The 23,030-nt window shown below is 48.6% G+C and overlaps 2 protein-coding genes across 2 annotated transcripts; one reads left to right on the forward strand and one right to left on the reverse strand.

The window, feature by feature from the left end:
- Positions 1–36: 36 nt before the first annotated feature.
- POLR2C (RNA polymerase II subunit C) lies at positions 37–12,070 on the reverse strand. The gene is made up of 9 exons (XM_066583925.1): positions 11,918–12,070; positions 3,996–4,045; positions 2,626–2,694; positions 2,498–2,550; positions 2,293–2,421; positions 1,094–1,145; positions 478–646; positions 309–383; positions 37–231 (listed from the first exon to the last, which is right to left on the reverse strand). Exons 1-9 carry the CDS (start codon positions 12,001–12,003, stop codon positions 87–89), a joined length of 828 nt encoding a protein of 275 aa, XP_066440022.1. The 5' UTR covers positions 12,004–12,070; the 3' UTR covers positions 37–86.
- Positions 12,071–12,183: 113 nt separating this feature from the next.
- UTP6 (UTP6 small subunit processome component) lies at positions 12,184–21,077 on the forward strand. Its single transcript, XM_066583924.1, has 19 exons — positions 12,184–12,339; positions 12,420–12,504; positions 12,582–12,623; positions 13,869–13,961; positions 14,041–14,088; positions 14,166–14,229; positions 14,308–14,426; positions 16,612–16,689; positions 16,866–16,947; positions 17,030–17,111; positions 17,422–17,603; positions 17,689–17,768; positions 18,856–18,933; positions 19,014–19,193; positions 19,273–19,353; positions 19,423–19,526; positions 19,904–19,970; positions 20,061–20,133; positions 20,510–21,077. Exons 1-19 carry the CDS (start codon positions 12,248–12,250, stop codon positions 20,821–20,823), a joined length of 1,944 nt encoding a protein of 647 aa, XP_066440021.1. The 5' UTR covers positions 12,184–12,247; the 3' UTR covers positions 20,824–21,077.
- Positions 21,078–23,030: the final 1,953 nt, after the last annotated feature.

Here is a 23,030-nt window from a genome sequence, read left to right on the forward strand (position 1 = left end):
GTGATGTGTTCCATTCACTTCGGAGAGACACACTGATAGGGTTGCATATAATAGAGCAGCTTTATTACAAAACATGGGGGAGGGGATCAGTTAATGGTGAGGACGTCATTCTGGATCTCGTGGCTCAGCTGCGTCTGCAGATCGCTGAGCTTCCTCTTCAGCCCGGACAGAGCTGACAGGACGATGGTCTCCGGCCGGAGGGATCCACAGGACTCCACGTTATAATAGAACCTGGGGGAGGGGAGAATGCATGATTGTCCTGGTCACGGATCTATGCGAATCGGGCGCTGGCGTCAGATGAGACTCACCTCTCTGGCTTTCCGTTGGGATCGTATGGCGCCTGCGCCTCATCTTCATCTATTTCTGAGTATTCACTTTTAGGCCTGAAAGCAGAAACAAACGTGTGAGATACCGAGGAGCGGCGGCGCCCTCATGCACATCGTAGGCACAGAGTGTAAGAGCCGCTCCCTGCCGTACCATTCCTCAGGCTTGGGGTAGACCGTGTGCCTAAGGGCATTGTCAGGGTCGTATTCGAATGCTACCCCGGCGGTGGGGTTCCACTTGGCGTGTTCTTTTCCAAACCCTTTCTTGGCGTAGGCGCGGAGTCGCAGCTCTTGTCCTTTGCGTAGCTTCACCAGGAGAATATCTAAGAGGAGAAATGAAGATCTCAACCTGCGGGCACGGCTGTGTGCCACCCTCGCCCTGACCCACGCCATCCCTCCTAGCAGTCGTGCCATTACCCCTTATGTGATCTAGTCTCTCCATCCCCCTGCATTAGGCGGAGTAAATCTTGTGAGATTTGTGTGTTGGGAGACTCTGAAGCGCATTCTTTTGAATGGAGTCCTACACAGGAGCGAGGGGGCGCTCTAACTTTGTGTTCTTCGCCATGCAGCGGGACCTTTAATGCCCCGCACGGCTCTGGCATGAAGTGCGATGCGAGATTTCCTTGGAAATCACTTCCAATTTTCTATCATGTAAAACTCGCACGAAGGATCGCAACTTCACAGATGCAGGATGGTCATTGCCTGAAAACCGCCTGGCATTTGCGGGGGCATCGCCCATGTGGAGGTAAGCCTCCCACTGAGCCACTCACCATCCTGCTCCACGTAGTCGCTGGGGTCGTTGTCTCTGCTCCGCGATGTCACCTAAAACACAGGTTGAGCACATGAGTCGGAGCAGGCGCCTACCGGAAAGCTTCTTTACAGTCAAAGCACAAGAGGCAGAGAGGGAACATACCTGGAGGGTAAAGGTCCCTTTATACAGGGCGGTTATCATCTGAAACGCTGGTTGTTCAGTTATTTGAAGCGTTTACACCAGCAGATTTATCGTTCACCACTTGTTGGGGCGTTTCCTTTTGTTTGGCGGCACGGATTCGCCATTTCTTCACTCCTCCCATGCACGGTCATGTGATCATGTCAATTCATCAACCAATGCCAAGTTTATAGGTGAGCCGAAAACTAATGACTAACGGGTGAATTCTCACTGCAGGGAATCGCTCTACTTTTAGCCCCATACGCTATATCTATGCACTGAAGGAAGGCGACCCGCTGAGTCCGGGGAGGTAAGTTTCATCCCACCCCCGATGCATTAAGTGGTGCGCCAAGTAGTCCACCTGTTTAATGTTATAATGGACGGACTACTTAGCGGCGCAGCTCAACGCATCCAGTGGAGTCTTCCAGCGCTGTTACCAGGGAAACAACAGGGGAGGTAAGTATAAAAAAAAATGAAAAACCCTTCCATCCCCGGGCTCAGCGGGTCACCTGCCGTCAGCCCATAAACCTATAGGGCTAAAAGTAGCCGTTAGCCTCTGTAACCCCTTAATTCAAGTTTACGTCCTGGCGGCCGGGTACTTAACGCAACAGGACGTAAACTTACATCCTGTGTATGGTGCCGGATCAGAAGCGGAGCCATCTGTTACAATAGCCGGCCTCCAAAATAGCGTTGCATCCAAAATAGGCCGCATCACTAAGGGGTTAAAAATGGTGTGGAGGGTCAGCAGTAATGGCTGTTATATTACGTGAGAGACATCATCAGACACGTGGCGTTGCGGGGAACTACAAGGTGTATAGCTGATCACGTTGCCCAGTGTTTGCCATGACTCCAGCGACTGGAAGGTTGAGGGTCCCCACGGTAGGGGTCTAACTGCAAGGATAACAGCTGGCATCTGATTGGCTACTACAGGCAACGCCCCCATGTGTCCGCTATAAACATGATCACTCCTGGCCTCACAGACGGGCGAGGCACCTGAGCGTAGCGGAGGATACACGACCCTCTGCGTGCCGCGACACTGACCGGAATCACTCTGTGGTTGTTGGAGATGAGGTCCCGGGAGGTCACATGACGCGTCTGGTCTTCATTGCATCGTACGTCCAGCGTGAACTCCACCGAACATTCTGCGCAGAACTCGTCACATGTACAGTCCTGCGGGGCGAGCGGCAAGAGTCACTGAGAGTAACGCACATCGATGCCCGCCGGCGGTGGTCAGCGGGACACTTACCCTCGAGTACTGCAGCTTATCTACTATGTCATCACTGGTCAGAGGAACAAGCCCTGCGGACACGAAGAACAGACCGGTCATGGGGGTCCCGCACACAATACCACCCGGGCAGGGGTCTCCCGACTCACCTACTCTGTGTGCGATGAACTCGTCATGGAGGACGGAGGAGTTGGCGTCTATCTGCACCCAGTCGATGGCTGCAAGAAGCAGATAAGATTAGTAGCTGGAACATGTTGAACCCGGTTAGAAGATAGCACTCAGTGCCCGCCACTGGGGGAGCAGCTACCACATGGCCAGACAATCAGTGCCCACCACAGGGCGCCCACTGGGGGAGCAGCTCTCACATGGCCAAACATTCAGTGCCCACCACAGGGCGCCCACTGGGGGAGCAGCTCCCACATGGCCAAACATTCAGTGCCCACCACAAGGCGCCCACTGGGGGAGCAGCTCTCACATGGCCAGACAATCAGTGCCCACCACAGGGCGCCCACTGGGGGAGCAGCTACCACATGGCCAGACAATCAGTGCCCACCACAGGGCGCCCACTGGGGGAGCAGCTACCACATGGCCAGACAATCAGTGCCCACCACAGGGCACCCACTGGGGGAGCAGCTACCACATGGCCAGACAATCAGTGCCCACCACAAGGCGCCCACTGGGGGAGCAGCTACCACATGGCCAGACAATCAGTGCCCACCACAGGGCGCCCACTGGGGGAGCAGCTACCACATGGCCAGACAATCAGTGCCCACCACAGGGCACCCACTGGGGGAGCAGCTACCACATGGCCAGACAATCAGTGCCCACCACAGGGCGCCCACTGGGGGAGCAGCTCTCACATGACCAGACAATCAGTGCCCACCACAGGGCGCCCACTGGGGGAGCAGCTCCCACATGGCCAAACATTCAGTGCCCACCACAGGGCGCCCACTGGGGGAGCAGCTCTCACATGGCCAAACATTCAGTGCCCGCCACTGGGGGAGCAGCTACCACATGGCCAGACAATCAGTGCCCACCACAGGGCACTCACTGGGGGAGCAGCTCTCACATGGCCAGACAATCAGTGCCCACCACAGGGCACCCACTGGGGGAGCAGCTACCACATGGCCAGACAATCAGTGCCCACCACAGGGCGCCCACTGGGGAAGCAGCTCTCACATGGCCGAGCATTCACCACTGCAGAGGAAAAGACAGAAGTTGTGGCTGCGGCCACCAGACTGCCGACAGTTGACAATGAAGGCCGATGGAGGAGCAGCAGGTTGGTCCCACTCAGTCTTGCAGGCAGCAGCGTTGTATCCCGGGGTACAGACCAAACAGCAGATCTGCCCAGCAAAGTCCATAACATCAATGATCCGTGAGGGGCCAGACCCACACCATATACCCAGGTCACATGACTCACCAATCGTAGGAACCAGACCTGCCCCCATATACCCAGGTCACACGACTTACCAATCGTAGGCACCAGACCTGCCCCATATACCCAGGTCACACGACTTACCAATCGTAGGCACCTCTGCAATAAACACGCGGCGGATGGAGTTGGCAATCCTACAAAACAATGAGGGCAGAATAAGATAGAGGATCAGGTTGTACTCAGACGGATTGACCTCCCGCCGCTTCTATCTTGTAGGTTCATTTACACGAGTGATTCTTCACCCGCCGCCCGAGACGGGAATCACTGCAGGTCCTGTTTACATGTATCATACGATCACAGGGCATGTAATGTGCGGTGTCCGTGTGCTCTGCGATGCAATATATGAGGGGTCACCGTTACCAGTGGGGTACCAGAGGGGGCAGTAATGGAGGGGGTCACCATTACTAATGGGGTATCACAGGGGGCAGTACAGAGATCTCTCCCTCATCTATTATACCCAGGACTGTAACAAGGGGGCGCTCTAATAACTATGTATAGCTATATCAGCGGGCAGTACAGAGATCTCTCCCATCATCTATTATACCCAGGACTGTAACAAGGGGGCGCTCTAATAACTATGTATACATATGTCAGGGGACAGTGCAGAGATCTCTCCCATCATTGATTATACCCCAGGACTGTAACAAGGGGGCGCTCTAATAACTATGTATAATATATCAGGGGTCAGTACAGAGATCTCTCCCATCATCTATTATACCCAGGACTGTAACAAGGGGGCGCTCAAATAACTATGTATATCAGGGGTCAGTACAGAGATCTCTCTCATCATCTATTATACCCAGGACTGTATCAAGGGGGCGCTCTAATAACTATGTATAGATATATCAGGGGACAGTGCAGAGATCTCTCTCATCATCTATTATACCCAGGACTGTAAGAAGGGGGCGCTCTAATAACTATGTATAATATACCAGGGGTCAGTACAGAGATCTCTCCCATCATCTATTATACCCAGGACTGTAACAAGGGGGCGCTCTAATAACTATGTATAATATATCAAGGGTCAGTACAGAGATCTCTCCCATCATCTATTATACCCAGGACTGTAACAAGGGGGCGCTCTAATAACTATGTATAATATATCAGGGGTCAGAACAGAGATCTCTCCCATCATCTGTTATACCCAGGACTGTAACAAGGGGGCGCTCTAATAACTATGTATAATATATCAGGGGTCGGTACAGAGATCTCTCCCATCATCTATTATACCCAAGACTGTAACAAGGGGGCGCTCTAATAACTATGTATAATATATCAGGGGTCAGTACAGAGATCTCTCCCATCATCTATTATACCCAGGACTGTAACAAGGGGGCGCTCTAATAACTATGTATAATATATCAGGACTCAGTACAGAGATCTCTCCCATCATCTATTATACTAGGACTGTAACGAGGGGGCGCTCTAATAACTATGTATAATATATCAGGGGTCAGTACAGAGATCTCTCCCATCATCTATTATACCCAGGACTATAACAAGGGGGCGCTCTAATAACTATGTATAATATATCAGGGGTCAGAACAGAGATCTCTCCCATCGTCTATTATACCCAGGACGGTAACAAGGGGGCGCTCTAATAACTATGTATAATATATCAGGGGTCAGAACAGAGATCTCTCCCATCGTCTATTATACCCAGGACGGTAACAAGGGGGCGCTCTAATAACTATGTATAATATATCAGAGGTCAGTACGGAGATCTCTCCCATCATCTATTATACCCAGGACTGTAACAAGGGGGCGCTCTAATAACTATGTATATATATATCAGGGGTCAGTACAGAGATCTCTCCCATTATCTATTATACCCAGGACTGTAACAAGGGGGCGCTCTAATAACTATGTATAGATATATCAGGAGTCAGTACAGAGATCTCTCCCATCATCTATTATACCCAGGACTGTAACAAGGGGGCGCTCTAATAACTATGTATATATATATATATATATATCAGGGGTCAGTACAGAGATCTCTTCCATCGTCTATTATACCAGGACTGTAACAAGGGGGCGCTCTAATAACTATGTATAGATATATCAGGGGTCAGTACAGAGATCTCTCCCATCATCTATTATACCCAGGACTGTAACAAGGGGGCGCTCTAATAACTATGTATATATATATCAGGGGTCAGTACAGAGATCTCTCCCATCATCTATTATACCCAGGACTGTAACAAGGGAGTGCTCTAATAACTATGTATAGATATATCAGGGGTCAGAACAGAGATCTCTCCATCGTCTATTATACCCAGGACTGTAACAAGGGGGCGCTCTGATAACTATGTATAAATATATCAGGGGTCAGTACAGAGATCTCTCCCATCATCTATTATACCCAGGACTGTAACAAGGCGGTGCTCTAATAACTATGTATAATATATCAGGGGTCAGTACAGAGATCTCTTCCATCGTCTATTATACCCAGGACTGTAAGAAGGGGGCGCTCTAATAACTATGTATAATATATCAGGGGTCAGTACAGAGATCTCTCTCATCATCTATTATACCCAGGACTGTAACAAGGGGGCGCTCTGATAACTATGTATAAATATATCAGGGGTCAGTACAGAGATCTCTCCCATCATCTATTATACCAAGGACTGTAACAAGGGGGCGCTCTAATAACTATGTATGGATATATCAGGAGTTAGTACAGAGATCTCTCCCATCATCTGTTATACCCAGGACTGTAACAAGAGAGTGCTCTAATAACTATGTATAGATATATCAGGGGTCAGTACAGAGATCTCTTCCATCATCTATTATACCCAGGACTGTAACAAGGGGGCGCTCTAATAACTATGTATAATATATCAGGGGTCAGTACAGAGATCTCTCCCATCATCTATTATACCCAGGACTGTAACAAGGGGGCGCTCTAATAACTATGTATAATATATCAGGGGTCAGTACAGAGATCTCTCCCATCATCTATTATACCCAGGACTGTGACAAGGGGGCGCTCTAATAACTATGTATAGATATATCAGGGGTCAGTACAGAGATCTCCCATCATCTATTATACCCAGGATTGTAACAAGGGGGCGCTCTAATAACTATGTGTAATATATCAGGGGTCAGTACAGAGATCTCTCCATCATCTATTATACCCAGGACTGTAACAAGGGGGCGCTCTAATAACTATGTATAAATATATCAGGGGTCAGTGCAGAGATCTCTCCCATCATCTATTATACCCAGGACTGTAACAAGGGGGCGCTCTAATAACTGTGTATAATATATGAGGGCTCAGTACAGAGATCTCTCCATCATCTATTATACCCAGGACTGTAACAAGGGGGCGCTCTAATAACTATGTATAATATATCAGGAGTCAGTACAGACATCTCTCCCATCATCTATTATACCCAGGACTGTAACAAGGGGGCGCTCTAATAACTATGTATGGATATATCAGGGGTCAGTACAGAGATCTCCCCCATCATCTATTATACCCAGGACTGTAACAAGGGGGCGCTCTAATAACTATGTATAATATATCAGTGGTCAGTACAGAGATCTCTCCATCATCTATTATACCCAGGACTGTAACAAGGGGGCGCTCTAATAACTATGTATAATATATCAGGGGTCAGTACAGAGATCTCTCCCATCATCTATTATACCCAGGATTGTAACAAGGGGGCGCTCTAATAACTATGTGTAATATATCAGGGGTCAGTACAGAGATCTCTCCCATCATCTATTATACCCAGGACTGTAACCAGGGGGCGCTCTAATAACTATGTATAGATATATCAGGGGTCAGTACAGAGATCTCGCCCATCATCTATTATACCAGGACTGTAACAAGGGGGCGCACTAATAACTATGTATAGATATATCAGGGGTCAGTACAGAGATCTCTCCTATCATCTATTATACCCAGGACTGTAACAAGGGGGCGCTCTAATAACTATGTATAATATATCAGGGGTCAGTACAGAGATCTCTCCATCATCTATTATACCCAGGACTGTAACAAGGGGGCGCTCTAATAACTATGTATAATATATCAGTGGTCAGTACAGAGATCTCTCCTATCATCTGTTATACCCAGGACTGTAACAAGGGGGCGCTCTAATAACTATGTAGAGATATATCAGGGGTCAGTACAGAGATCTCTCCCACCATCTATTATACCCAGGACTGTAACAAGGGGGCGCTCTAATAACTATGTATAATATATCAGGGGTCAGTACAGAGATCTCTCCATCATCTATTATACCCAGGACTGTAACAAGGGGCGCTCTAATAACTATGTATAGATATATCAGGGGTCAGTACAGAGATCTCTCCCATCATCTATTATACCCAGGACTGTAACAAGGGGGTGCTCTAATAACTATGTATAGATATATCAGGGGTCAGTACAGAGATCTCTCCAATCATCTATTATACCCAGGGCTGTAACAAGGGGGCGCTCTAATAACTATGTATAATATATCAGGGGTCAGTACAGAGATCTCTCCATCATCTACTATACCCAGGACTGTAACAAGGGGGCGCTCTAATAACTATGTATAATATATCAGGGGTCAGTACAGAGATCTCTCCATCATCTATTATACCCAGGACTGTAACAAGGGGGCGCTCTAATAACTATGTATAATATATCAGGAGTCAGTATAAAGATCTCTCCCATCATCTATTATACCCAGGACTGTAACAAGGGGGCGCTCTAATAACTGTGTATAATATATCAGGGCTCAGTACAGAGATCTCTCCATCATCTATTATACCCAGGACTGTAACAAGGGGGCGCTCTAATAACTATGTATAATATATCAGGGGTCAGTACAGAGATCTCTCCATCATCTATTATACCCAGGACTGTAACAAGGGGGCGCTCTAATAACTATGTATAATATATCAGGAGTCAGTATAAAGATCTCTCCCATCATCTATTATACCCAGGACTGTAACAAGGGGGCGCTCTAATAACTGTGTATAATATATCAGGGCTCAGTACAGAGATCTCTCCATCATCTATTATACCCAGGACTGTAACAAGGGGGCGCTCTAATAACTATGTATAATATATCAGGGGTCAGTACAGAGATCTCTCCATCATCTATTATACCCAGGACTGTAACAAGGGGGCGCTCTAATAACTATGTATAATATATCAGGAGTCAGTATAAAGATCTCTCCCATCATCTATTATACCCAGGACTGTAACAAGGGGGCGCTCTAATAACTGTGTATAATATATCAGGGCTCAGTACAGAGATCTCTCCATCATCTATTATACCCAGGACTGTAACAAGGGGGCGCTCTAATAACTATGTATAATATATCAGGGGTCAGTACAGAGATCTCTCCCATCATCTATTATACCCAGGACTGTAACAAGGGGGCGCTCTAATAACTATGTATAATATATCAGGGGTCAGTACAGAGATCTCTCTTATCATCTATTATACCCAGAACTGTAACAAGGGGGCGCTCTAATAACTATGTATAGATAGATCAGTGATCAGTACAGACATCCCTCCCATCATCTATTATACCAGGACTGTAACAAGGGGGCGCTCTAATAACTATGTACAGATATATCAGGGGTCAGTACAGAGATCTCTCCCATCATCTATTATACCCAGGACTGTAACAAGGGGGCGCTATAATAACTATGTATAATATATCAGGGGTCAGTACAGAGATCTCTCCCATCATCTATTATACCCAGGACTGTAACAAGGGGGCGCTCTAATAACTATGTATAGATATATCAGGGGTCAGTACAGAGATCTCTCCCATCATCTATTATACCCAGGACTGTAACAAGGGGGCGCTCTAATAACTATGTATAATATATCAGGGGTCAGTACAGAGATCTCTCCCATCATCTATTATACCCAGGACTGTAACAAGGGGGCGCTCTAATAACTATGTATAATATATTAGGGGTCAGTACAGAGATCTCTCCCATCATCTATTATACCCAGGACTGTAACAAGGGGGTGCTCTAATAACTATGTATAATATATCAGGGGTCAGTACAGAGATCTCTCCCATCATCTATGATACCCAGGACTGTAACAAGGGGGCGCTCTAATAACTATGTATATATATATCAGGGGTCAGTACAGAGATCCTTACCATCATCTATTATACCCAAGACTGTAACAAGGGGGTGCTCTAATAACTATGTATAATATATCAGGGGTCAGTACAGAGATCTCTCCCATCATCTATTATACCCAGGACTGTAACAAGGGGGTGCTCTAATAACTATGTATAGATATATCAGGGGTCAGTACAGAGATCTCTCCCATCATCTATGATACCCAGGACTGTAACAAGGGGGCGCTCTAATAACTATGTATATATATATCAGGGGTCAGTACAGAGATCCTTACCATCATCTATTATACCCAAGACTGTAACAAGGGGGTGCTCTAATAACTATGTATAATATATCAGGGGTCAGTACAGAGATCTCTCCCATCATCTATTATACCCAGAACTGTAACAAGGGGGTGCTCTAATAACTATGTATAATATATCAGGGGTCAGTACAGAGATCTCTCCCATCATCTATGATATCCAGGACTGTAACAAGGGGGCGCTCTAATAACTATGTATATATATATCAGGGGTCAGTACAGAGATCCTTACCATCATCTATTATACCCAAGACTGTAACAAGGGGGTGCTCTAATAACTATGTATAATATATCAGGGGTCAGTACAGAGATCTCTCCCATCATCTATTATACCCAGGACTGTAACAAGGGGGCGCTCTAATAACTATGTATATATATATCAGGGGTCAGTACAGAGATCTCTCCCATCATCTATTATACCCAGGACTGTAACAAGGGGGTGCTCTAATAACTATGTATAATATATCAGGGGTCAGTACAGAGATCTCTCCCATCATCTATTATACCCAGAACTGTAACAAGGGGGTACTCTAATAACTATGTATATTATATTAGGGGTCAGTACAGAGATCTCTCCCATTATCTATTATACCCAGGACTGTAACAAGGGGGTACTCTAATAACTATGTATAGATATATCAGGGGTCAGCACAGAGATCTCTCCCATCATCTATTATACCAAGGACTGTAACAAGGAGGCGCTCTAATAACTATGTATAGATATATCAGGGGTCAGTACAGAGATCTCTCCCATCATCTATTATACCCAGGACTGTAACAAGGGGGCGCTCTAATAACTATGTATATATATATCAGGGGTCAGTACAGAGATCTCTCCCATCATCTATTATACCCAGGACTGTAACAAGGGGGTGCTCTAATAACTATGTATAATATATCAGGGGTCAGTACAGAGATCTCTCCCATCATCTATTATACCCAGGACTGTAACAAGGAGGCGCTCTAATAACTATGTATAGATATATCAGGGGTCAGTACAGAGATCTCTCCCATCATCTATTATACCCAGGACTGTAACAAGGGGGCGCTCTAATAACTATGTATAGATATATCAGGGGTCAGTACAGAGATCTCTCCCATCATCTATTATACCCAGGACTGTAACAAGGGGGCGCTCTAATAACTATGTATAATATATCAGGGGTCAGTACAGAGATCTCTCCCATCATCTATTATACCCAGAACTGTAACAAGGGGGTACTCTAATAACTATGTATATTATATTAGGGGTCAGTACAGAGATCTCTCCCATCATCTATTATACCAAGGACTGTAACAAGAGGGCGCTCTAATAACTATGTATAGATATATCAGGGGTCAGTACAGAGATCTCTCTTATCATCTATTATACCCAGGACTGTAACAAGGGGGCGCTCTAATAACTATGTATAATATATCAGGGGTCAGTACAGAAATCTCTCCCATTATCTATTATACCCAGGACTGTAACAAGGGGGTACTCTAATAACTATGTATAGATATATCAGGGGTCAGCACAGAGATCTCTCCCATTATCTATTATACCCAGGACTGTAACAAGGGGGCGCTCTAATAACTATGGTCACTCACGCCAGATCCGTGTTCTCCACGACAAATTTCACGTTTTCGTCGCTGAGCTCCGTGATCCGCACGGTGGGCTGGTTGGCGTACGGCATCTTTTACCTGAAGAAGCACAACCGGAAGTGTGAACAAGCGAGAGGAGGTGGAGGGCAGAGCGCCAGTCGGAGTACAGAGTACTAGGGGAAAAGAACAGAGCGTCTATTGGAGCATAGAGCTTTAGGAAGAGGACAGAGCGCCGAGCGGACAATAGAGCTCTAAGATTAGTATAGAGCGTCTAGTACAGCATAGAGCTCTAGGAGGACTGTAGAGCGGAAGTGGCGAACCGGTCCTCTCGGCAGCATGGCAGAGCTCGTGCAGCGGCGGCTGGAGGATCAGATCCCGGAGCTGCAGCAGCTGGAGAGAGTCGGTCTGCTGACCGAGAAGGAGGCCAGGTGAGTGCCGGTGTTGCTGCCGGCGGGGGCGCTGGGCTGCTCGGTCAGTTCTGCGCTCACGTGTGACGCTTGTTGTGCAGGACGGTGGTGAAGAAGGTGGCGGCGCTGGAGTACAGGCTGCTGCGGAGGACGGTGGGGAAGGAGGACTACATTACCTACATCCAGGTGAGTGTCGGGGGGGAGTGGTCCCTGCAGACCCCTCCCCCGCCGTGTACTTAGCGGCTCCACCTTCTGTCTTCCAGTATGAGATCAACCTGCTGGAGCTGCTGACGAAGAGGCGGCGGGTAAGTGATCCTGAGGGAAGCTCTGCCATGAGAGGAGTGGCAGGGCGCTCTGCGGGGGCGGGGCCAGGGCTGTTGGCTCTGCGGGGGCGGGGCCAGGGCTGTTGGCTCTGCGGAGGCGGGGCCAGGGCTGCAGGTGACTGGCTGGTGGCTCTGCGGACGAGGGGTCAGTGCTGCCACGGCAGTAGTTGCTTGCCTGGTGGCTCTTGGGAAGTGGGTTAGGGCTGTGGTTTCTGATGACTGCCTGACGGCACTGCAAAGACTGGGTTAGCGCTGCATATGAGGGGCAGGGTCAGGGCCGCTGGTGGCTCTGCAGAGTCAGGGTCATCGCTGTGACTGTAGTTAAATGGCAGGTTGCTCTGTGGAGGCGGGGTTATCACTGTAATAGCTGGCTCTGCGGAGGTGGGGTCAGGGCTGGAGGTGAATGGCTGGCTCTGCGGAGGCGGAGTCACTTCTGCAGGTGATTGGCCGGAGGCTCTGCGGAGGCAGGAGCAGCAGTGCTATGGCTGCAGGCTCTGTGTAGGCGGCGGCTGCAGGTGACTGGTTGGCTCTGCGGAGGCGGTGTCAGCACTGCAACTGCTGTAGGTGCTTGACTGGTAGCTCTTGGGAGGCGGGCTAGAACTATGATTGCTGCAGGTGACTGATCATGGTGGGGTCAGCACTGCAATGGCTGCAGATTAGTGGCAGGGTCAGGGCTGCTGATGGCTCTGCGGGGGCGGTGTCATCGCTGCAACTGCTGCAGTTGAATGGCTGGTGGCTCTGCAGAGGAGGGGTAATTTGTGGCATCTACAGTTGAATGGCAGAAGCAGGGTCAGGGCTGGAGGTGAACGGCTGGCTCTGCGGAGGTGCAGTCACTTCAGCTGATTGACTGGAGGCTGTGCGCAGGCAGGAGCAGCTCTGTGATGGCTGCAGGCTCTGTGTAGGCGGGGCCAGGGCTGCAGGTGACTGGTTGTCTGCTCTGCGGAGGCGGTGTCAGCGCTGCCACGGCTGTAGGTGCTTGCCTGGTAGCTCTTGGGAGGCCGGCTAGGACTGTGATTGCTGCAGGTGGGGTCAGCACTGCAATGGCTGCAGATGTGTGGCTGGGTGCTCTGCTGAGGTGGGGTCAGGGCTGCGATGGCTGTAGGTGCTTGCCTGGTGGCTCTTGGGAGGCGGGGTCAGCGCTCTAAAGGCTGCAGGTGCCTGGTGGATCTGCAGGGGCGGGGTCAGTGCTGTTACTTGCAGTGATTGGTCAGTGTTTCCTGCTCTCAGCGCATCGGATACTTGTTTAAGAAGGAGGAGATTGAATTCGTCATCGTGCACCGGATCCACGACCTCTTCAGCCGCGCCATCAACAAGTGGAAGGTAAGTAGTGCTGAGCAGAGTTTGCTGGGGGTTGTGGTCCTTGTGGAGCAGTCTTAACCCCTCGGCTGCTGTCTTGCAGGAGGATCTCCAGCTGTGGCTCTCTCACGTGGCCTTCTGTAAGAAGTGGGTGAGTGTTTTCTCCGTCGCTGCCGATTCGCGGTCGGCCGCCGCGCGGATTCTGAATGTCCCGCTTCTCCCTTTCAGAACTGTAAACTGCAGCTGAGCCGCATCTTCTCCTCCCTGCTGGCCGTGCACTCCAACAAACCAGGTACCTGCCGCTCCTCATACCTGCGGCCCCAGGGGCCCCGCCGCCACCGCCTCTCAACCCCTTTATCTTCCCTTTCAGCCTTGTGGATAATGGCGGCTAAGTGGGAATTTGAAGATAAACTGTCAACTGAGAGCGCAAGACAACTCTTCCTGCGAGCCCTGCGCTTCCACCCGGACTCCGCCAAACTGTACCACGAAGTGAGTGTATGACCTACCAGATAGTGCCAACCCTACCACACACTGTGCATAGGGGGCAGTATTATAGTAGTTATATTCTTGTACCTAGGGGGCAGTATTATAGTAGTTATATTCTTGTACATAGGGGGCAGTATTATAGTAGTTATATTCTTGTACATAGGGGGCAGTATTATAGTAGTTATATTCTTGTACATAGGGGGCAGTATTATAGTAGTTATATTCTTGTACATAGGGGGCAGTATTATAGTAGTTATATTCTTGTACCTAGGGGGCAGTATTATAGTAGTTATATTCTTGTACATAGGGGGCAGTATTATAGTAGTTATATTCTTGTACATAGGGCAGTATTATAGTAGTTATATTCTTGTACATAGGGGGCAGTATTATAGTAGTTATATTCTTGTACATAGGGGGCAGTATTATAGTAGTTATATTCTTGTACATAGGAGGCAGTATTATAGTAGTTATATTCTTGTACATAGGGGGCAGTATTATAGTAGTTATATTCTTGTACATAGGGGGCAGTATTATAGTAGTTCTATTCTTGTACATAGGGGGCAGTATTATAGTAGTTATATTCTTGTACATAGGAGGCAGTATTATAGTAGTTATATTCTTGTACATAGGAGGCAGTATTATAGTAGTTATATTCTTGTACATAGGGGGCGGTATTATAGTAGTTATATTCTTGTACATAGGGGCAGTATTATAGTAGTTATATTCTTGTACATAGGGGGCAGTATTATAGTAGTTATATTCTTGTACATAGGGGGCAGTATTATAGTAGTTATATTCTTGTACATAGGGGGCGGTATTATAGTAGTTATATTCTTGTACATAGGGGCGGTATTATAGTAGTTATATTCTTGTACATAGGGGGTAGTATTATAGTAGTTATATTCTTGTACATAAGGGACAGTATTATAGTAGTTATATTCTTGTACATAGGGGACAGTATTATAGTAGTTATATTCTTGTACATAGGGGGCAGTATTATAGTAGTTATATTCTTGTACATAGGAGGCAGTATTATAGGAGTTATATTGTACATAGGGAGCAGTATTATAGTAGTTATATTCTTGTACATAGGGGGCGGTATTATAGTAGTTATATTCTTGTACATAGGGGCGGTATTATAGTAGTTATATTCTTGTACATAGGGGGTAGTATTATAGTAGTTATATTCTTGTACATAAGGGACAGTATTATAGTAGTTATATTCTTGTACATAGGGGGCAGTATTATAGTAGTTATATTCTTGTACATAGGGGGCAGTATTATAGTAGTTATATTCTTGTACATAGGGGGCAGTATTATAGTAGTTATATTCTTGTACATAGGAGACAGTATTATAGTAGTTATATTCTTGTACATAGGGGGCAGTATTATAGTAGTTATATTCTTGTACATAGGGGGCGGTATTATAGTAGTTATATTCGTGTACATAGGGGGCCGTATTATAGTAGTTATATTCTTGTACGTAGGGGGGCAGTATTATAGTAGTTATATTCTTGTACATAGGGGACAGTATTATAGTAGTTATATTCTTGTACATAGGGGGCAGTATTATAGTAGTTATATTCTTGTACATAGGAGACAGTATTATAGTAGTTATATTCTTGTACATAGGAGACAGTATTATAGTAGTTATATTCTTGTACATAGGGGGCAGTATTATAGTAGTTATATTCTTGTACATAGGGGGCGGTATTATAGTAGTTATATTCTTGTACATAGGGGGCAGTATTATAGTAGTTATATTCTTGTACATAGGAGACAGTATTATAGTAGTTATATTCTTGTACATAGGAGACAGTATTATAGTAGTTATATTCTTGTACATAGGAGACAGTATTATAGTAGTTATATTCTTGTACATAGGGGGCAGTATTATAGTAGTTATATTCTTGTACATAGGGGGCGGTATTATAGTAGTTATATTCGTGTACATAGGGGGCCGTATTATAGTAGTTATATTCTTGTACGTAGGGGGGCAGTATTATAGTAGTTATATTCTTGTACATAGGGGGCAGTATTGTAGTAGTTATATTCTTGTACGTAGGGGGCAGTATTATAGTTGGTATATTCTTGTACGTAGGAGCAGTATTATAGTAGTTGTAGTCTTGGATGTAGGGGGGCGGTAGTATAATTGTCTTTCTGGACTGACCACGGCTTTCCTTTCCAGTATTTTCGGATGGAATTGATGAATGTCGAGAAGCAAAGAAAAGAGCGAGAAGATTTGGTCGGGGAGCAGATGGATATTGTAAGCATTGTTTCCTTCTTTCTATTAGTTAGTAGGTGGGGTGCAGTCCTGGCAGTTGGGCTGTACAGTTATATGTAAAGTATTTGCCCCCTTGTTTATGACCTATAGCCCCATGGGTAGGTTCGCGTGCATATACACACGGCTCAGTAATCGCAGCCTTGTGTCTCTCCTCGCAGGCGGAAGCCTCGTACTCAGATGAGATTCTGGAGGGAGGATTGGTCCGTATCGTCTATAAGACGGCCGTGCAGAAGATTAAAGGTGAGTTCCGTGCTGTGTGTTCGTGACGCCAGAGCGCGCAGGGAGGGGTCATGTGACCAGCGTCTACTCCTCTTTATTACAGGGGCCAAGTTCCATCTCTCGCTTCTCGACATTGCCAAGAAGTTTACATTCACTGAAGACCTGCAGAAGGACATGGTGGCCGAGTAAGTTCTTGCTGTCTGGATTGGACTGGGGAGGAAGCGATACGACCTCCTCCTCGGTGCGTGTCCACCTGCTCCTCAGTGACCTCCTCCTCGGTGCCTGTCCACCTGCTCCTCAGTGACCTCCTCCTCGGTGCCCGGCCGGCTCCATCTCCTCAGTTGTGATAGTTTTCTGGTATTTCATAGTTCTTTTCCACCTTGGATGATGGTAGAGAGAACAACCCCCATTGTTTACCACTACTGTGAGATATGCAAGTCGTCCCTGTCATAGGAGGTTCGAAGTGGGGGCTGGAAGTGACTGTTTCCTCTTCAGCTTGCAGACCCTCTATCCCGAGGACCCTCTCACCTGGGACTTCTTGGCTCGTCAGGAGTTATTAGCCAAACCGTTGCCATCGTCAGAGTACACGTCCAAGCAGACTAAAGCGCAAGACCTGGCGCGACAGGAGGAGCGCTGCAGCCGTGTGTACGAGACTGCGCTGGGCTCCTTGCAGACAGGTAATGACTGGCACGGTGTCTCGTTGGGCCACGTGTGATGGCGTGACGCACTTCTGCTAATGCTGCGGTATCCGTTTATTTCTAGAGTCCTTGTGGCAGCTCTACGTGTCCTTCTGCCTAGAGCGATACAAGCGACAGACCAACAGCAAAGAGCTGAAGCAGCAGGTACGTCCCCATCCGCTCCCAGGAGCTTGCTTCACTGAAGGAAGCAGGGACTGCCAATAAAGGGAGGCTGTGTGTCAGTCTACACTGTGGCTTCAGTATTCTATTCTGGTTCCTGGAAGCTTCAGCTTGTGGGTGGAGACAGGGACTATTTCGGCTGTGCTGTCTGGATAGTCCTCTGGTTATACACTTTCACTCTCCCACACTTAAGTATGACTGTTCTGAGCTTTCAACCCTCCGAGGATAGTGGTCAGCGGTGCGCATCCCTCTGCACAGGGATAGGGGCTTCTACAAAGTGGGTTGGGTTACACAATGAATTGGGTCGTGCGATGTGATATAGGGACAAAGAGCGCCGCGTTTCTCTGAAAATAAGACCCTGCCTTATATTAATTTGTGTCCCAAAAGAGGCGATAGGTCTTATTTTTGGTGGATGACTTATTATACTTGCCTAGCAGGCTCCGTGCAGGTTCATCTCGGTGCTCTCCAGAGCGCCGTCATGCATCTTGCAGTCCTCGTTCGCCCACAGATCACTTCCTGGTCATAGGATTCATAAATCCCACCTCCAGGAAACAATGGCTTTAAATTGGCGGAGCAGCACTTGAGAACCAATCAATGCAGGGCTCGATGAACCAATGCGATGTCTGTGATTGGTTCATCGAACGCTGCGTTGATTGCTTCTCAAGCGCTGCCTAGCCAGTTAGTCATCGTGGTGGTTGGTTAATTCATAAATCCCGCCTCCATAACGTGATGGATGTGATTGGCTGAGCAGTGCTCGAGAACCACTCAGAGCCATCGCTTCCTGGAGGCGGGATTTATGAATCAAGTAACCAGGAAGTGATCTTCTGTGGGCCGCTGAGGACTTTTAAGGTCATCCAAGATCCTTTGGGAAACTTATGCAAATAGGAAGCTGGAAGAATGCCTCTACAGCGCCACCTATTGTCACACTTGTTAAGACGTCTGACGTGGAAGGCAAGATTCCTGCAAGTCAAATAGGTGGCGCTGTAGGGGCATTGCTGCATTCGGGTAAGGAAGGAAATGGCTCTCGTAGAGGGCTGGCGGTCTGGATGTGACGGTCATCTTATCTCACCAGAGGAAGGAGCGGCTGCTGTCTGCACTCCAGAAGGCGCACGATGCCGGCCGGTTACCGCAAGCGCAATACCATGACTGGGTGAGCAGCTGATAAGGTGGAGGGGATCAGTGGCGCCACCAAGCGACGGAGGCCGATTATAACTTCTTGTGTCCTCCCAGGTATCTCTCCTGCTGCAGCTGGGTCAGGCGGATGTGGCAGCGCAGGTTTTGGCGGCAGCGACTGACAGGTTCAGCGGGTCGGTGGAGATGTGGAAGAGGAGACTGGAGACTCTGATTACTCTGAAATGTGAGAACGTGGAATCAATGTTTGAGAAGGCGCTGTCCCTTGTGAAGACGCAGGTACGAGTCCTGAGGAGGAGGATGATGAGCTGTAGGTTCTGGTGTCATGGCAGCTGACGTCCGCTGTTCTTGCTTGTAGGACTGTTTGCCTTTGTGGACATTGATGGCCGACTGGAGTGAGGAGGAGAGGAATGAGGAAGCCACGGAGTCCCTGTACCAGGTAAGTGTGTCTCATCCAGCCACCTACCACCACCCGAAGCCACTCGTCCTCACCACTGATTCTCCACAGAAACTGGTCCTCAACCCGGCTGCCACCAAGACCCTGAAGGTGAAGTATCTGGACTGGGCCTACAGGACGCGAGGCTACAAGAGAGCGAGGAAGGTGTTCAGCAAGTGCGTAACTTACAGCCGCTTATTGTCTTAACAGCCGTCCCTGCAGAGCATCTCCTGCCCGTGTGTGACCACCTTCCCTCCGTTGTCTTCCCATCCCGTCCTTTGTGACAACCTGCCCCGATTTGCCCCCTCCTCGCCTTGTGTGTCTCAACTTTCCCCGAGTTGCTGCCTTTGTGCAAGACCACTGTCCTGGGTCTGCCCCATCTGTGTTGCCCGCTTTCATCTTGTGTGTGACAACCTGTGTTGGGTTGCTCCTCTCCATCCTGAGTTTTGGGACCCTTCCCGATGTCGCCCTGTGATGACCCTCCCTGGGTCGCCCGGCCTTGTCTTAAGTCTTGCATGCGATGACCCGCCCTGAGTCGCCCCGTTTTCTCTAGTTTGCAGGAGAATCGTCCTTTCTCCGAGGATTTCTTCCAGAAGATGATTGACATCGAGAAGCAGCAGGTGAGTGGAGACCGCTTGGCTGGTGTAGATGATGCAAGTTCAGGAGTGCTGCTCTAAAGCACTTAGTTCACCTCTACTTATCACACACAGGAGAAAAGCAGGATGGTGAACTTAAGAGAGTACTACGAGCGGGCGCTGAGGGAGTTTGGTGCCACGGAACCAGGTCAGTGTCCTCTACCCCTCGGACAACAGTGCATCTTCTAAATCAGGAGCCCCGTGGCCCCCGCGATGCTACTAGTGGGATGTCCACACAGTCCGGTGCAGAGAGGATCCATCTATTACCCCGGGGGTCCGCTGCTTGGAGTTTAGGTGGAGTAGTGGCCATGAATGTAGTTTAGGGTCGTTGTGACTCATCCCGTCCGCTAATATCCCCACCCAGAGAAGGTGCGTGCGCTCGATATGTCTCATTGCGGCCCTCAAACTAGAAAGGGTTGTGCCTTCTGGTGATGGCACCCCCTGCTGGGCTGAGGCTGTAGCCCACTTGCCCCTGTGGAGGGGGTTCTGCCCAAGTGAACGCTGACTTTGTCTTTCATCCGCAGATCTCTGGCTCTGCTACATTAAAGAAGAGCGCAGCCATCCAGAAGGAAAACCAGAGAACTGCGGCGCCATCCACTGGAGAGCCATGAAAGTGCTGCAGGGAGCCGACGTGGAGGAGTTTGTGAATAAACATGTGCTGCTGCAGAGCGGGACACTTGTGATCAGCGCTTCATCGCCAGCCGATCAACTGGACTTTAATGCCTTACAGTCTTCAACCTCTGTACTTGCTGTCAGTGAATGGAAACATCTCTTACTCAGTCAAAGCGATGCGGAGAGCTGGTGCTTCGTTACAGTGTGTGTGTGTAAACTAAGCTGAGCGGCTGAAGAGATCTCTCGTTAAGGCTAGCGCCTCGCTGGCAGCGGTCACAGTTTACATTTGGATCCATAAAAGGTGGAGGGGCCCCGGGGTCTTTGGGGTCTATTTACTATGTTTCTCTCAGGCACGCACGGCGCCGTTGTAATATCTTTTTCTCATTGACTCTGGAAGAATAAAAAAACTGCACTAAAAAAAGAGCCCGTGAGCGCCGCCATCACTACAGGGCGGGGGAGGGGAGAGATGGCCACTGCTGCCCTCCCCTGAGGGCGCTCACACCCCTGGAAATGTTTTGCAGGATCATGTATGTCTGAATGCAGAATCTGCGCGGCGGGCACGACCCGCTCACTACCTAATAATCCTGGAGGTGAGCCCACCCGGAAGCACAGGTGACTTTTTGCTGACCGCCTGGGGGGATGGGAGACTCCTCTTTGCTATTAGCGTGGATTTTCACCTCCTTCTTTTTAACCCCTTAGTGTTTCTTATGGCCAAAAACCGGCCGTGGCGTCACTTATTTGAGGATTTTCAGCTCATCTTTTCAAAAGCCATCACTTTTTTATTCTGCCTGTTGGCGCGGCGGAATGAGCGCTTTGTTACATTTATTTTGTTTGTTTTGGAGGGTAAGGAGAAAGATTATCAATTCTGCCATTTTTTTTGTTTTTAAACAGTATTTAAACATAACTGACGCGACGTTGCTCCCGGCGGTCGGTGCGCTTATGACGATATCAAAAATGGTGTCCTTTATTTTTTTTGAAGGCCCCTGGCTTTATATTTTTCTGCACAGCCCTCGCAGGGTTTGTGTGTTTTTTCTCGCCGTAGTTCCTAATGTCTCGTTTTGGGGTACATAATGAAAAGCATTGTAGCTTTTTAAACCGTTGTTGCCGGATGAATAGTTCAATATGTTCCGTGCCGCGGACCCCCGGATGTAAACTTACCCACTTGGTGTTAGTGTGAGGGAGGAGCTGCGGCTCCTGCAAACAGTTGGAGAAGCCCCAGCATTTGTGTGGGCAGAGCCAAGGGGGCCGTCACATCTTACAGGTAGGATTCCCACCATCAGGGCTCCTGCCTCCTGCCCCCCCCCCCCCCCCCCCCCCCCACCCCCCCCCCCCCCCCCCCCCCCCCCCCCCCCCCCCCCCCCCCTCCCAAGCAGTGGCCTGTGGAGATCCCCCTCATCACCGATCAGGCTGCAGCTGCTGTGCCAGTGTTCAGGGATGAGGGGAATCCCCTAGCGCAGCAGTAGCAGAGAAGCTGAATCTTCTCCCTATGTTTTCAGTGGGGCCGGTGCTGCTGCTCCCCTGCTGAGAAGGTTACACCCCTGGCTGTGACAGCCTCACAAACCGCTGGGGACTAAAGGAATCACAATCTTTTATTACCCTGAACAGGGGCCGGCGCTGCAGCTCGCCTCATTGGAAACAAGGGATGCGATCACAAACACAATGTGAGCCCGCAGGGGTGAAGACATCAACGAGAATGAAGCCATGGGAAATTGCTTGGTTTCGTAATCGTGTGTTTTCACAAACTTTTGCAAAGTAAGAAAAACACCTGATTTTTTTCCGACAGTGCGAAGGCGCCCGCAGTATAGCCACAGCAACTCTTTATGTAAGATGTGCAGAATATCCCCAACACAAAGCCTGCGGAGGGCAGTACGGTGATAGATCAGACTCTTACGGATGCAGCCGGACCAAATAGGGAGTTTTGTTTTCTGACTTAGATTATTACAGCAAAAGGTTTTTTAAGCTTTTACTTTCTTTTTTAATGATTAGGCCGCAGCGGGGACAAGAACTCTCGTTGCTTCTCTCACTCCTGCAGTATGATATGATGCCATAGCATTCCATCATACAAGCAATCTATCCGGCCCTACTGCAATTAAATGCTGCTGTCAGAATGGACGGTGGCATTTAAAGTGTTAAGGCGCGTCGGGTGAGGGCCGCCGGTAAGAAACAGCCGGCACCTGTGTTGTATGGCGTCCTGCGCTCTCCCTTCCTACCTACCCCAAAGCTGCAGGCCCTCACTGTGGGGTCTGAAGTGATCGGGGGTCCCTTTACATCAGTGGGGGGTGCAGAAACCCCCTAGACTGAAGTAGTAGCGCCATCTCTGCTCACTAGCTGAAGGCGATGGGGCTCCGCTCTTACCGGCCCTCCCACATGTCGGGGGTTGTTGGATGGTAGTTACCCTTTATCACCAACCGGTAGCGTTGCATCTGTGTAGCC

The sequence above is a fragment of the Eleutherodactylus coqui genome, chromosome 11 (assembly GCF_035609145.1).
Source record: "Eleutherodactylus coqui strain aEleCoq1 chromosome 11, aEleCoq1.hap1, whole genome shotgun sequence".
Lineage (NCBI taxonomy): Eukaryota > Metazoa > Chordata > Amphibia > Anura > Eleutherodactylidae > Eleutherodactylus > Eleutherodactylus coqui.